We start from the raw sequence: 16,587 nt of genomic DNA, 5'->3' as shown, positions 1-16,587 counted from the left end.
CCTATTTAGAGTACCTGGAGAAGGAAATGGTAATCCAACTCAGTATTCTTGCCTGGAAAATCCCACGGCCAGGAGGAGCCTGGCGGGCTTCATAGGGTTACAAGAGAGTCAGACACGACTTAGCAACTAAACAACCACAGCGGTTTAGAGGACTACAGTTTAACACAGAAGTACTCTCGTTGATAGTTTTAAAATCCCAAATTCTTGAATAATCCTTATTAAAATAATTCTAGCATAGTCGGGAAGCTGCTTACAAGAAAAGTCAGAAGTGGATTGTTGTTGTTCAGTCCCTAAGTTGTGTCCAACTCTTTGTGACCCCATGGACTGTAGGGTGTCAGGTTCCTTCTGGCCATTGTAGTGGTTTCTATTCCTCCAGGAGCTTGTGGACAGGCTGTCAGAGTTGCTCTTACGTGCTCACCCCTGTCTCTAGAGGCTCCATGGAAGGGGCATGACCCCCAGCATGGGAGAGCCTTGCTTAATTCACAAGGCAGCTCAGCCAGACCCAACTCATTGGAGCCCTTGGTCCAGAACGTTCTCCTGGGTTTACCTGCAGAAGAACAAGGGGAATCAGACAGGACAAAATTTGCTGCCTCCAGAATTAAAAGCAAATAAAACCGAAGTCTTTTATTAATATATCTTCATTAGAATGTACCTTCTGAATGCAAGGATTGTCATCTTTTTTTTTTTTCCCTTCTTCTTCTTTTATATCCCCTCAGTTTCTAAGATTATTTCTAGCATGTAGTAGGGGCTCAAAAAATATTTTTCTTGAATAAAGGTCACATTTAGAATCTACATATTTTGTCCCAATTTTCTACACCTTTCCATTCATAACTTAGACTGAATTTTCATGTTCAGAGTATTTGTAGCCCTGTGTATCTTGAGTCATATGAGTAGTTGGCCTATAAGCTATAGGAGGCCAGAGACCATGCATTGTTCTTCTGGGTACCCCAGTGCATGACCCCACAGTTGGTACAGACTCTTTAGGTGTCAGTCTTCACAGTCAGATTAATCACAGCATATCCTTCCCAAACAGAAACTCTGGGACCCAAGGAGCAAAGGCCACCCCTGGAATGCTACTGTTTTGAAAGTAGAGTAAGTAGCTGGAAAGGCCCAGACTGCTGATCACGTTAGGCAGCAAGGATAAGGTGCCATTTTGGGATTATAATTGAAATGTTAGCACACCATGCATCAGCTCCAGGAATGTTTCAATGATTCATTAATCACTTAGGAACATAAAAATGAAAGACTTAAAGCAGCCATATTCATTAAGATTAGTTCCTCTGTAAAAGGGAGCCTTATAATTCATAAATTTTGTCTAAACACTCATAAAGGAATTCACACTAAGGCTCATGCTCCAGCTATCTTTCCTTTACAGACAGAGAAATAATTTACCATCATGTATATGTAAATAGCGATGAGTCAACCATTGGTTAAAAACAAGAAGGCTATAGAGGATTTCAGTTTACCAGTACTTGATTTCTTTATTTTGGCAGAGGTTTCTCAGGCGCTTTCTTCCTCTTTCTGCTCTGAGTCACCTTTTAATAACAAACAAGGAAAAGGGTCCTGAGGCTGTTTGCTGATAGAGAAGGCTATGAAAATCCTCTCAATCTGTATTTCGGGTGCAGTTTAAATGACTTATTGTAAATGGATTTTTATGAACTAACAATTCCAATAGACAGTCTCACTGTTCTTCAGAAAGACAGTTGTTTTCCTGCCACTGTCTATGCAGTGTGGCTTGTGTATATTTATGACTTAGAGTCATGTTTTGGCCTGTGAAGCGCAAAAACCTCTCTGCAGCCAAGTGTTGTCAGTGCTAATACATGCCCTTTACATCCCACATTCCTTAATTGCTTCAGAAGCCTTGCCTGATAGGTGAGCGGTCCTCACACCCTGATGAGAGGGGGAAGGTCATTGGCTCATCTGTACAGAAGTTTGGATTGTGCTTCCACGTGAAGTGGCAGAAGCCCTGGCAAGCCAGCCGAGAGAGCCCTTGGAGGCACAGGGAGCCAGAGTCTAGCCCGGAGGCCACTCTTGTGGCTGCTGGGTGTTTTCCCCCTGAGTCTGTCAAGAGCCGGAAATGTGACCGACCTTGTCAGGGTGGTGGCTGAGACTTCCCGGCCAGGTAAGAAAATAACCTGGGTTTCCTTCATCTAGGACATTTCCACCACCTGCCACCCGCCAAAAAGAACGGTCATTCTTCTCGCATCCAGAGTCAGTGGTGTGTGGGGAGCCAGTCCTGATCCTCAACCTGTGCTTTATCTCTTGGGACAGGTGAGTGTCCTCACAGACCAAGTGGAAGCCCAGGGAGAGAAGATTCGGGACCTGGAAGTGTGTCTGGAAGGGCACCAGGTGAAACTCAATGCTGCCGAAGAGATGCTTCAGCAGGTACGGGCGGGTGAGGCCCAGGGCCTTGGGTCCTGCCGCTGCTCGTGTGGGTGAGCCCCTTTCTGGGTCCAGCTTGAAGAGCTCCCTGCTTCCTTTCCAGTCCTGCCCGCAGGGACGGTTGGACGCCCAGCTTGCGGTGTTTACACAGCAGGTGAAACCAGAGGGGGAGGGCGGGGAAGGGCAGGCCTGAGAGGAATAACCTGTCGGGCTGGTTCCACAGATCCCCAAGGTACTTTCTCCAGGCCTGGTTTAGTGAGGAGCTCTCGGCTGGCAATTCCCCCTCATCTTATCACGCCAACCACATGGGACACGTTGGCTAACTCCTCGTGACCAAGTAGCCCACGGTCCTGGCACAGCCCTGCTACCGCCTTTGCCCTATGAGTGGCATCTGGGGTTTCTGAAAGTCAGTGAGCTTATTTTGCGCCTCTTTCCACCCTCACTCTTCCCCTACTTGCTCTGTGTGCCTTTCTTTGATAAAATTGATCACATTATTACATAAATAATATTTTAATATAGTTTAATATGTATCAAAATGAAAAAAAAAATTAGCTGTTCTTTTACCATTCAAAAAGATCTCTTAAATGTCTTCTTGTTTCTCATTGGTCCTTTTAGCTATGTGTACATATGATATACAAAACATATTTGTACCAGAGATATGATTTAGTTCTCAGATTTTCTATGCTTAACATCATAGAGGGAGTGTTTTTTTTTTCCATTTTTAAATGTTGCTGTTGTTGTCTTTACTATCACTTAAAGATTTTTTTTTGGTAAAAATATTATAGTTAATTGACTTCCTGAACAATCTGACCCCATTGTAAATAATGAGCAACAATTTTTAGGAAGAGGTGTTGAATTTTTGTCAAGTGTTTTTAGAATCTGTTGAGATGCTAATTAGAAGTTGTATTTTATGAACTAATGTGATATATCTAGTTAATAGGTTTCCTTAACTTGCATTATTTTTGCATTTCAGTTATTTTGAAAAATAAACCATTACTGAAGTTTATGTGTGTATACTTTGTAGCTCTTGGTATAGTACCTGGCACATAAAATGTGCTCACTAGTTATTTAAAGAATGAAAGTCTTTATTTTAAAATGAGTGGGTTCAATTAGAAGACTGCTTATAATCCTTTCCCCCAAGTTCTAACTTTTTTTTTTTACTGGTCAGCATAAAATTCAAATTATTTCTCTACAGAATAGTAATGAACACAGGCTTTGACTATAACGTCTGGTCTCAGGATAAGTGTCTTATTTCCCAGGTATTAGCTTTGAGTGCATTTGAGGAACTTTAAAAAAAAATAATCAGTATTTTTATGCAAATGTCTTTGTAGAAACTAGTTCCAACAGCTCTGAAACTGTTTTTAGTTTATCCTTTCACTGCTGATTAATAAGTTACCATGTTCTTGGCTTCATTTGATTTTCTGTTTAAATTGTGTGCCATTTCTCTTGCTCATCATATTCCCTGGAAATCTGAATAGCAATAGGAGTTCTTTTTATTTTTAAAAGCTGAATCTTCCTTTTGAAGACTCAGGAAAAAAAAAATAGCCTGGTGGAAAAATCTCAAATAGCAGAAAAGCATTTTCACAGGAGTGCATGGGATAACCCACTAGATTATATTTTCAAGAAGGCAGAAGGTGCAGTTCTGGGACGAGCACCAGGGAGGAAGATGACGGAATGCTGTTTAAAAAAAAAAAAAAGAACCTAGACAGACGTAGACCAGGAAAACTTGCGTGTGGAAAGGAGCGTGTCAGAAAAATGGCAAAAGGCTGATGCTTCAGGAAAGTCGTGCCTGGTGAGCAACCAGTCACATAATCAGAGGTCACAACATGGTCCATTGTGGTACCTGAGCTCTCTGACCACCGTCCTTCTGCTCTTCCAGGGCCCCCCTACGCCCCTCTCATGACAACGTTTCTGCTTCCTTGTTGAGTCTCTGTACCAAGAAGTTCAATGTTGGCTCCCAGCCCCACCTCAGGGAGGTTGCCTTGTCCTCCTAAGCATTATCTCATAGACTGGATTTTAGACGTTTAAAAAAAATTGTTGTTTTTCATTTTTGGCTGTGCTGGGTCTTCATTGGTGCACAAGGGCTTTCTCTGGTTGCAGTGAACAGAGGCTACTCACTAGCTGTGGTGCTCAGGCTCCGCGTGCTGGTGGCCTCTCTCGTTGCACAGCACAGGCTCTAGGGCGCAGACTCAGTAGTTGTGGTGCACGGGCTTAGTTGCCCTGTGGCATGTGGAATCTTCCCAGACCAGGGATCAAACCCTTGTCCCCTGCATTAGCAGGCAGATTCTTATCCACTGGACCACCAGAGAAGTTCGGATTTTAGACTTTTTAAAAAACTTGTAAGTTCAACTACCCCTTTCATCGTGTTTATATTCTAAATCTTCTTTCTTGTGTGCTGTGGGTGAGGTGGCAGTCATGTGGTTTGCATGTACCACAGGTGGATGTCTTGGCTTGGTAGATTTTAGAGGGTAGTAGGTCTTATTTGCTCCCTCTGGGGCTGAAAGATCTTCCTGAACTTAACCAAGTTATTTTTACGCCCATAACTTTGACCATGTTCTCTCAGCCTTCAAGGGTAAAATGAAAGCAGTGTGCTACTGCACTCCTCTCCTGGAGGATTCTGACTTCAGTTCTTATGGGGCCTCTGAGGCATCGCTCCCACTCATGTTTGCTGGGCTTGGTGGTGCCTGAACTGGAGATGGTTGGGTTGCCAGCTCTAAGTCCCACGTTGAATGTTCTGCATGTGCTAACGCTTCTCGGAAATCTGCTTGATGCTGTTTGAAAAGATGCTAATTCTTGCACCACAGTGCTGATGTAATGCCATCTATAGCTTGGAGTGTGTACATAAGTGTCCTCTTAATTGGGGACAGGCAGAGACTTGCTTGATCTGACTGTGATATCTTGGGCCCCGGGCTCATGGTAGAAGCAGGCATGACTCATGTCATTGAGGCAGAAAATGGACACAAACAATTGCCTCTTTCTGCCAGCCCTCAAGACCAATCTTGCCTGAGCCAACCTGGCCTCCTGTTAAAGGCCCAGGAGCTCTGAAGGAGCATGGGGCTGCTGACTGCACAGGGACACTGCTTCCCTTGGGGATGCGTTCCTAGCAGCCCTGCCCTTTGCACACATCCTGTCTGAAGTGGCAGCTGACCGCCCATGGATGCCCAGTATTGCTAGATATTCTAGTTTTCACAAGAAGCTGGGAATTCACATATAAGGATTTAAAGATTGGTCTTTCTATTTTAACATCTTACCGACCAGAGATATATTAATATGTCTTTGTTACCTGAATGCTATTGACTCAAGTGTTTCAATATTATTCACTAACATAACAAATCAGCTGCAACAGGTATTAGTGTCTGTAAAAATTCCCAATAATGTGTTAAAAAAAAAAATTGGCAACCAATTTAATGGCAACCAATGGGAAAAAGAAAAAAAGTTTGAAACACACAATATTTACCATCAGGCTAAACCTGGCCCATGGACCTCTGATCTTGATTCCAGACTTGGCCCCTTGGGGGCCTGTGCATCCATGGGCTCCAAACCCCACTGTGCTGTCTCTCCCCACAACTGTTCTCCTGACCAATGTCAGCTTCCCTCCAGGACCCCAAGAGAGAGGAAGTTAGTTTCACACCCGACTTGTGAGCCAAGGACCCCCTCAGCCTGGTTTGGCCTGCCCCCTCTCCTAAGTGCTGATCTCTTTGTTGTTGTTCAGTCACTAAGTTGTGTCTAGTTCCTTATGACCCCATAAACTGCAGCATACCAGGCTTCCTTGTCCTTTATTATCTCCCAGAGTTTCCTCAAACTCATGTCCATTGAGTCGCTGATGCCATCCAATCATCTCATCCTCTGTTATCCCCTTCTCCTGCGCTCAATCTTTCCTAGCATCAGGGTCTTTTCCAATGAGTCAGCTCTTCCCATCAGGTGGCCAAAGTATTGGAGCTTCAGCTTCAGCATCAGTCCTTCCAGTGAATATTCAGGGTTGATTTCCTTTAAGATTGACTAGTTTGATCTCCTTGCTGTCCAGAGACTCTCTCCAGCACCACAAATTGAAAGTATCAAATTTTCATCGCTCAACCTCCTTTGTGGTCCAACTCACATCTGTACATGACTACTGATGTCTTAGCTCTCATCTGTTTTCTTCTACACACTTAACCATCTGGTCTCCAGAAAGGGAGAGCATGAAGACCTATAGGGATAGACAAGTGAACCAGGACCAAACAGAATCAGCACAGAGACAGGGCTACGTGAGATACACATAGATTATGGATACGTTTGAGGGCAAAATACTTCTTATCTGTAGTCTGTTGCAGAACATAGGGTGGGAACAGAGCATCCATAAGTACCCCTTAGGACTGACTGTGGTAACACCTACTCTGGTATGGTCTCTGGCTCACTGAGCATGTCTAGATTCCCCAGGGAACCTTCCTCATTAGGAAGAGACATTTCCCAGGAAATGTACAAGTGGGTCTTGTACAACTGGTCTGAATATGGAGCCCACAGGGCTGAAATTTGCCCCTTGGTTCCTTAAGCAGGTCATGAAGTCCCTGGTGGCTTTTTCTAGAGCAGCCTCCGTTGGTTCTCTGGGAGGTTCCTCTGCCTCTGATTGCTGACCCTTCTCCAGAGGGTGATGATTTCAGGGAAGAAGCCAGTGCATTCAGTGGAGAAGAGCTTTCATACAGAGCTGGCAGCCAAAGGGAGTACTTTCCAGAGACTGGCCGTCAGCAGATGTAATCAATGTCAAGAACAGAAGCCATGTTTAGTGCCAAGAAGGAGAAAGGATAAGGAATCTGAGGTGGGAGGAGGAAAGGCTGCTGAGCTCCTTGGAAGACACAGTCCAGCTTTGGAGAAACTAGGAAGGACCCCTGGCTCTATTTCAGTCCTCCTACCTGACCTGGAGCTCCAGGCATCAGGTAACCTCATTTGTGTTGGCTGCCTTTTAGGTGAGGTGTGTGCTATGCTTAGTCACCTAGTCATGTCCAACTCTTTGCGACCCCACGGACTGTAGCCCTCCAGGCTCCCATGTCCATGGGGATTCTCCAGGCAAGAATACTGGAGTGGGTTGCCATGCAACTGATTTAAATGAAATTTAACCCAGGGATCGAACCCAGGTTTCCTGCAGGTGGGAATCTGCAGGCAGATTCTCTACCCTGTGAGCCACCAGGGAAGGTGACGGGTGGAGAATGACAAATGGAGGGGATTTGGAGTCTGCAGACATGACTTTGTACAGATTTAACACTTGAGATTGATCTGGATAAGTCAGTGAACCTATGTTCTTATTTACAGAGAATGAGGATGACAGTGTGGACTCTGCTCTGTCCACCTCTTAGAGCTGTAGTACAGTTCTTCCAGTTTTGTAAAAACTGGACCATCGCATAACGGCCAGGAGAGTGCAGGACCTAGGCTCAGCTCCAGCCCCTGAGTCGAGTGAGGGACAAGTGTGCCCAGATGTGTGAACACAGCAAAGCGTCGTCAGTACCCAGTTCATAAATTCCTAAAGAGCACCTTAAGGAAGGTATTTCTGCCTCAGAAAGGACATTAAACAGAGCTATGCACATGCTCCTGTGGAACACAAATCTGTCCAGGGAGACAAGGGCACTTGAGTCATGAGTGAAGAAAACAGGGATTTGCCAGTTATTCCCTAAAACTCCCCATGGGAGATTCATGAGGCAGATAACTGCTTTCCTCAGGTTTATCTCATTTGCTGTTGAATTTCCAGACCACAATGCGAAGTAGGTGCTTTGTCCCTTTTTACAGATAAAGTAGAGGGTCTGAGGTTCAGGGAGATGATTTAGTGGGGACTGAGTCAAATCCAGCTTGAGTACGAGCCCCTCTCCCTGAAAGAGACTTCCCGGCAAGGCCTCGGCCTCTTACCTCAAAGGGCAAAGGGACACATTTTTCCTTTCAAGTCTTTCTGTGGCCCATACTCTCATTCTGGTTTCAGGTTGCCAGTCTGGCTACAGCCCTCCATCATTGGCCAGTAACTCCCTGGGTCAGGTTCCACACTTAAAGATGGAGGTAATTGCTTCAAGATGTGGCCCTTTAAGGAGAGCCTAGTTGAAAGGCAAGCTCTTTTTATCAGCCCCACTCAGACTCTGAGCTTTGGAAAAAGGAAATGACCGTTTGCTCTGAGAGGGAAGCTTTTTTTTTTTTTTTTCATCTCCAAGAAGGGAGATGTATTTGCCCTTCTGGAAGAGATTACTGATCGTGGTGAAGTGAGGGGGGTGGGTGATAATTTTATTTATTGGTTTTCTTCCTAAAGTTTCATTATCCAGTTTCATGGCCCTTCATAGAAAGAAACACAAACCACCCTCGTCTCATACCACCCTCTATTTATCCCCTGCCTTCTCTCATTTATACAGGCAGCCTTGAAACAATCAGAACACACGTTATGAAACCGTTGCTTCTCATCTCCAGCCCCCTGCCTGCTCATACTGCCCCCACCCCCACACATTATAGTAGCTGTGTGGTTGGGATAGATCCCAGCAGGATCCCACCCCGTGGGGCTGAGTAGGTGCCCAACCTTCTAGACAAAGAGGCTGAATCCAGAAATCACTCCAGTCTTGGGGATGGGCGCTCAGGATCCAAGAATGTCATTCTTAAAGGATAACCAGGATAAAAGAAGCTAGCAAATGACAGGAAAAAGAAAAAAAGAAAGGTCAGGGGAATGGAAAGGGAGGATGGGGTTATACTGATGAGAGGATTCAGGGTGAGTCAGTGAGTTGAGAGCTGAGAAGTGGAAGTGTGGGCATTGGTCCCCGGAGCCAGGACAGTTTCTGTGTTCTGCCCGCTGAAGGCAGAAGCCACGTTACAGGCATGCAGATTCTTGAAAAGTAACTGGAAGATGAGGAAGAGGCGGCAAGAGTAGATTATTCTGTTCAGGGCTTGGCTGAGAGGGGAAGAAGGGAGTGGAGAGAGAAAGAGAGCCAGTGTTCACACTCACACCACACACAGAGTATGCCTGCCCAGTCCAAGAGCTAGGGAGCTGATGGTGGTCGCTGGAGGGGAAGGAGGTCAAGAGGGAAGGTTCTTTCAAATGTCAGAAATTTGATCATGTTTATAGCCTGAGGGATGGAAGCTGATAGTGAGGGAGAGATTAAATGCCTGTCAGATCGGATGATTAATGGCCCTACCCTAGAGTAGCCCAGACTTGGTGGGAACTTCCTCTAAGGCAGTACAGAGGTGAGGGAGGGCCCAGGTCCCTGTGAGCAGGCTTCACTCTGCTCTACCAGCTAGAGGGAGAAACAGGACTAGGACTCAGAACAAAGCCCAGCGCTACTACTGATTAACCAGGGAGTAACCTGAGTCTTCATTCAAGCTGAGTGAGGATGGCGTGGAGGACTGTTCAGCCACAGGAAGGTGGGTCAGGTGGGGCAGTTCAGAAGAAAACTCTGGAATCTATGTATCTTTTAACATATGCTTTTACTGTGCAACCTGAAGACTTACTGGGCTCGGGAGCAGTTCTTTTTTTTTTTTTTTAATTGAAAGATGATTGCTTTACAGAATTTTGTTGTTTTCTGTCAAACTCGGGAACAGTTCTTAAGATGGTAGAACCTCACAGAGGTTCTGACGGTTGCATTCAGTCGTGTCAGGCTAGCCTCAGAAAGGAGGTGTGGGCTTGCTTTCTCTTAGACATGATTCAAGAGAGACAAATAAGGGATGATTCCAGGAAACTTTGAAACAGAAGGATGTAAGTTCAATGACTGATCAGATGATCTTTAAAAATCTTTTCAGTAAATATGAGGAGAGGTTATTTGAGGAGAAGAGGGGAATAGGGTGGGGTTTAGAGCTCAAAGAGAATGGAAAAGATTTGGAACAATCTCTGAAAGAAACCAGCCAGAGATGAATACAAGTTTTGCCAGGCAGTGTTGGAACATCAGCTGTAATTAGATAGAGTAAATTTGTGTGGAAACAAATTGGCATCATTAAGTGACTTTTACCAGCAGTTCTCAGGCCGTGGGGAGTAGAAACATAGGCAAAAGTCTTTGAGGTTTGGCACGGACTGGGCACTGGTGAAGCAAACACACTTCAGACCTAGGGGCAAGAATGAGTTGGAGAAATGGTACAATGGAAATGATAAGCCTTAAGGTACACGGCGGCTATGGAGGTAAATACTGCATAAAGGAAGTTGATAAACTAGGAAAATAGGGAGTTATTAAGCAACTGGTAGCCGCAGAAGTTGAAATTAAAGATGTTTTGAGTAAGTAAAAGTGCTAGTTGAAAGGTCAGAGGATTGTGGCTAGAGGAGAGAATTTCAGAGTTGAAGATTTTAGAAGCAAAACACATACATTCTGGATCAAGATGAGGGTCAGGTAGTAGATGGTAAAGAATCCGCCTGCAATGCAGGAGGCCCAGGTTCAGTCCCTGGGTTGGGAAGATCTCCAGGAGAAAGGAATGGATACCCACTCCAGTATTCTTGCCTGGAGAATCCCAGGGACAGAGGAGCCTGGCGGGCTGTAGTCCATGAGGTTGTAGAGAGTCGTACATGACTGGGTGACTAAGCACACACATGGGAACTAGGATAGGGGTCGTAGTACACAACAATGGCTGGAGACTGCTGGGCCTGGAGATGAGGAGGTGGAGCTGGGCTGGGATAAGACTGGCGAAGGCTGATTTTGAGTTCAGGGACTAGGATGGTACTTCTCAATATTAATGACAAAGACTGGGGTGATGATAATGAAAGGGAAAAGCACATGCTAATAGATGCAAGCTAGGAGATAGTAGGTAGAAGTTTTACTAACAGTAGGCTAAGTGAAATAAAGCAACTCCAGGTTTCTAATTAAGACGTTGGTGTGTCTAGTTGAAATGTCCACTTGGAAGGTTAGTATGACCAATCAGAGCCCTGGTATTATCAATTGGAATGCTATTGGAACTTTAATGCAACCAATTTGAACATTATCTTTGTCAACTTTAACATTGGTATGACCAGTTACAACCTGGCAGTTAAAACAGCCAGAGGGATTCTGGCAATAAAGGAAGCAGAGTAGATTCTTATCTTCAAGAGAGATGCCTTCTGAAGCTTTTTTGAATCCCACCTGTCTTGGTAGGATTGGGTCAAGATATTGTATATTGGGTCAATATCTAGGTCAGGATATTGTCTTATATCTTGACCACTAGACAATAGATGACTGCATAAATACCATCTTAAAAGACTCAAGCACTCCACAGGAGCTGTGTTTTTAACTCTCCTGTCCCTAGACCTTGGCATCTGATAGTTGAACAAATGATTGAAGTCTCATGGAAGAAAATTTTCTCAGTTCTCAGCACTCCAAAGCAATTGTTACTATCCTATGGACTATGGATAGGATTATCCTATCCTATCCTGGAGTTCTAGAATCATCCCTTTTTCCTTTTGCACTCATTGTATTCAATTTGCACACATTGTACTCAATCTCTAGCTGTGAATAGAACTTTCAGTTCAGTTCAGTCACTCAGTCATGTCTGACTCTTTGCGACCCCATGGACTGCAGCACACCAGGCATCCCTGTCCATCACCAACTCCCAGAGTTTACTCAAACTCATGTCCATCAGGTCGGTGATGCCATCCAACCATCTCATCCTCTGTCGTCCCCTTCTCCTGCCTTCAGTCTTTCCCATCATCAGGGTCTTTTCCAATGAGTCAGCTCTTCACATCAGGTGGCCAAAGTATTGGAGTTTCAGCTTCAGGATCAGTCCTTCAATGAATCTTCAGGACTGATTTCCTTTAGGATGGACTGGTTGGATCTTCTTGCACTCCAAGGGACTCTCAAGAGTCTTCTCCAACACCCCAGTTCAAAAGCATCAATATAGATAATATTGATCACCAATAAAGAATAGAACTTTAGGGTCTGAGTTTTATGCCAAAAATCACTCTGGCTTCATCTTCTTTCCTTACCTGCTTTAATTTTTACAACTTATTTTTTAACTTGAATTGTCTATTTGCAGATTGCCTCAAGTAGATGAAAGGACCAATAAATCTTGGGCCTGTTTCTTCATCTTGAAATAGGGGTGATAATGTTGACTGCTTAGTCCCTGGGTGGGGGTTTATTGAGATAGTATATGTATAGCACCCAGCAGTGTTGAGCACAGAGGAGGTACTCAGTGAATCTGTGTCCACCCACCCCTGCTCTCAACACTGGGCTCCCTTATCTGGCTAACTCCTCATGACCAAGCAGCCCCACCTTTGCCCTGTAAGCCAGCTTCACATCTGGCTGGCTCAGGAAGAGCTGGCCTCCTCAGCCTAGTGAAAAGCTCATTTTGCTGAATTCTCTGGGTTCTAGATACTTACTCCCTCAGGTTAGCAAATGGACGGTTTGTAGCCTGGCTTTCAGCGATACTGACGGCCTTTGGCCTAGGAAATCATCTTGTCCAAGTTAAAAAATCTGTGTCTCATGTGGTTTGGTTTTATGAGTTGAAGACGGTTCGGAACACGTGAAATTGTGGCTGTAGGGTCAGATTGTTGATATCACCATTCTTGTACTAGGGTTGGGTTGCTTAAGATGACACAGAAAGTTCAGACCATGGCAAGATGTCCTTTCCACCTGCTCACGTCAGGGTGAGGACCATATCATAGTCTCCTTGCCCGGACTTGTGTGTCCAGTGTCTGTTGGGTGGCAGGATTTGGGATCTCGTGGAACATTGCCTTTTTGCCCATGGAGAAATGTTACCCCTGGACGACGGGACGTCCGCCTGGCTTTTGAGATCCTTCATAATTCCTAGTAGTGCTGAGCAGGTGTTTCACCTATCACCTTTGTTTCTCATCTTACTTATGCTTATTAAGTGCATTAATGGCAGGTTGTTGTCTGCTACTATTTTAGGCTTGGCAGGACTACTGGGAAAGATACATATCACAGAAGATTATACTGTAACTATTCAGTAAATAATAACCGAATATCTGCTTTATGTCCTAGCTCCCTTCTAGGTTCATTGCAGTGAGGTCTTACAGTGAGATGTGTGGAAGACTGGGCTGAATATTGAACTAAGCCCAGGAGATGATATGGAGACTTTGGTTTTGAAACATATATTATTAACATTAGCTTGTTTTTTGTTTGTTTATTTTGGTGCAGAGAATCTGCTGCCTTTGCTTTAAAAATAGACATGGAGAAATTTTGTTCTCTGAGCCAACCCATCTATTTTTCTCTAACCTGGAAATAATGAATAATGGTTTCTATGGACAAATGTGTTTTCTTGAGAAACGTAGCTCACATTGACTCTCAGAGCACAGAGGATAGGATCAGGAACTGTGCAATCCCTGAGTGACCCACCATCAACACAGGCCTGTCCCAGAGAGAAGTGTGACTCACATGTAACAGTTTCAATGTACAATGTAGAGACTGCCTTATGTGCTATGAATGGAGTTACAGTTGTTCCTACTGCCATGGAGGTTTATGATTTTGAGATCTGTTTTTGCCTGCAGGAGCTACTAAGTCGTACATCTCTTGAGACCCAGAAGCTCAATTTGATGACCGAAGTGTCTGAGCTGAAGCTCAAGCTGGTGGGCATGGAGAAGGAACAGAAAGAGCAGGAGGAGAAGCAGAAAAAAGCAGAGGTGAGTGCGATAAACCACATTCTGGGGAGGACCCATACTACTCTAAACTCAGATCAGGGGAAGCTATCCTAATGTGGCCTCAGGCCATCTGGTCAACCCCACGCCTGACAGCCACTGAGTGCCAGAAACATCTATACATCAGAGACCCAGTGATCTGTTAATACCAAGTTATCGGGTTTTGCTGTGGCTGCAGATTTCAGCAGTGCCCAAACCACCCCATTTTGGCTCTAGGCTTTATCCTCCCTCAGGCTGCTGGCAAGGATGGAAAGGAGCAGACAAGACTCAGAGGGACACAAGAGGTCTCCTGCGAGAGATGACCATGTGCTGGGATGGCCACTGTCATTGTTCATGGAGCCTGGAGACATTCTTTAATATGCATTTCAGTGACCCAGTTGCGGCCCCTAGATTTTGTGTTTCTTTTCTCCTGATGGCTCCTGTGGGTGAGCCTGTAAACAGGCTTTCTCTTAGAGAATGTTTTCCTGTGACTTGTTTTGGTTTATGTTTTCTCAGGCTTCATACGCCATTGACTGGAGCATGCCAGATAGTTTTTTTTTTTTTTGATAAATGTTTTGAATAAAGTTCAGGCTCAGAGCTCAGAACAGTCTGCTTTAACTTAATATAACCACCTTCTGTGTGTTTCTACCCACAAGCCTCTCCGTTTGTATACTGTGCATTCTGAGATGTGGCATTGTGAGATGTGACAAGAAGAGCAGCCTTTAGGGTTAGAAATGCCTTAGCTCAATTAACTGACCTAACTGGTTAATACCTCTTTGAATTTCAGCAAGTTAACTACTTAATCTCTCTGAACTTCCATTTCTTTATCTGTAAAATGGGTAATTGTGTTATGAAATCAGAAAAAAAAATAACAAAAGTTAAGTCTTTATCGTATGATCTGGCATCCTTGCTTCCATTCAGGCATATCTAAAATCTAAAGATGGACACTGTTCCTTTCAATTAAGCACAAACATCATTGTCCTCTGAAACCTGGCACATTTGTGTTTACTGGGTAAATGCTGGCGATGGAGACACTGCTAATATGTGGGGCATATTCCTTGTGTTGCTTTTGAGAACATGCTCATTAGTAAGAGGTATAGTTGCCAAAATAAAATTTATCTCCATTAAGCTGAGGACACCATCTTCCAGGGATTAAGAGTGCACGCTCTTGAATCAGATCTCTTGGCTGTAATCCAAGCTCAGCTACTCAGTAGCTCTGTGATCTTAGAAAAGTAATTGAACCCTGCCCCCGCAAACCTCTGTTTCTTCTTCTGTGAAATGGAGATTAGCAATACTTGCTATTTGCTCAGTTGTTCTGAGGAAGGAAGGACATCATGTGTATGTATAGTCCTTAGGATAGTGCTGGATAGCAAGCTTTTATTAGTTACTACTGATTGTGTTGTTGAGCATGCAAGAAATGGAAATGTAGACCTAGCTACATTATTGACCGACTGCAGAGTTCACACAGACTGAAAGCTTATCTGTGTGAAGTGTCAATTGAATAGACTATACTTCTTCAATGTTCAGAGAGAAGCAACTGGATTTTCTCCAGATGTAGAGTTCTTTTACCAATATTTCAAGACATGTGAATATACATTTAGACTTGGGGGCGGAAGACTTAAAATCATAGAGACCAAAACCACGGAAAGAAGAAAGGAAAAGAAAGGAAAGAGGGGGGACTATTAAGTCACACAACTGGAACAGTCTAGGGTTTTAAAAGCTGATCTCACTAGATCCAGTTGGCTTCACCATGTCATTAGAAATCAGGTTTAATGTCTCATTTGGTTCTGTTCCATCCTTGTTCTTGGCTTCCCAGATGGCTCAGTGGTAAAGAATCCACCTGCCAATGCATGAGGCATAAGAGATGCCGGTTAGATCCCTGGGTTAGGAAGATCGCCTGGAGAAGGAAATGGCAACCTGCTCTAGCGTTCTTGCCTGGAAAATTCTGTGGACAGAGGAGCCTGGCGGGCTACAGTCCATGGTGTCGCAGAGAGTCAGACATGAGCATGCACGCACCAGCCTTATTCTCAGGAAGGCTCTCCCACGTGTGACGAAGGTGGCCAGAGGTAGCCTTAGAGCCTACTATAGTGGCATAGTGCATAGAGAGATTCTCTCTTTCAAAGGTTCCCCAGGATTGCATCTCATTGGGCTAATTTGGCTCAAGTGCTTTGTTCTGAACCAGTCACTGTAGTGGGTGTGGGCCCACATATGGGTGTGTGTGCGTGAGCCTTAGAGTCAGTTCATGGCAGCAGAATGCTGGGTTAGCACTGAGCTGGATCAGTTCAGCTCCTTTCTGGATAAGGAAGGGGAGCCCCCACTTCTAGGCCGAGTACCACTAATGCAGTCATTTTACTGTTTGCTTTATTTTTTCTTTTCTGAAGGATGATTGTTCAGTCTGAGTTTTTGTTTTTGTTTTCCATTAGGCTGTTCATGTATGGGGCACCATAAGCCCTAAGCCCCTGGCCTCAGTTCTACCAGATAACAGCCCTTCCCAGCTGCTAGTACAAGCATTAGGTTTCCTTCCACGTGGAGGAATTTTTTAGGCTGTTGAAACTTGTGAAATTCAGCGACCAGCCCCCTGACCTGAAACAACTTTCTCATTCTTGTAATTGAACAGGATCTTTGCTGGTATGTTGAGACCCAACACTCCTGTCTGTAACTCTCTGGAGCATCTGAGGCTCAGAGCC

The 16,587-nt window shown here is 44.5% G+C and overlaps 1 protein-coding gene across 13 annotated transcripts in view; it reads left to right on the top strand.

The window, feature by feature from the left end:
- The window catches only part of PPFIBP2 (PPFIA binding protein 2), a 156,035-nt gene that overhangs the window by 89,734 nt on the left and 49,714 nt on the right, over nucleotides 1–16,587 (top strand). For 11 of the 13 annotated variants that reach the window (XM_061380506.1, XM_061380504.1, XM_061380508.1 and 8 more), the window contains 2 exons: nucleotides 2,272–2,385; nucleotides 13,775–13,906. In XM_061380506.1, the coding sequence (XP_061236490.1) occupies nucleotides 2,272–2,385; nucleotides 13,775–13,906 (246 nt within the window). Of the gene's footprint in view, nucleotides 1–2,271; nucleotides 2,386–5,920; nucleotides 7,293–8,892; nucleotides 9,739–13,774; nucleotides 13,907–16,587 lie in introns of those variants that run through there. The other 2 variants (XM_061380517.1, XM_061380515.1) reach the window with 2 other exon arrangements.

Source organism: Bos javanicus, chromosome 15 (genome assembly GCF_032452875.1).
Source record: "Bos javanicus breed banteng chromosome 15, ARS-OSU_banteng_1.0, whole genome shotgun sequence".
NCBI lineage: Eukaryota > Metazoa > Chordata > Mammalia > Artiodactyla > Bovidae > Bos > Bos javanicus.
Note: the sequence above shows the minus strand (reverse complement) of the source record. Positions and strands in the feature narration are given on the sequence as shown.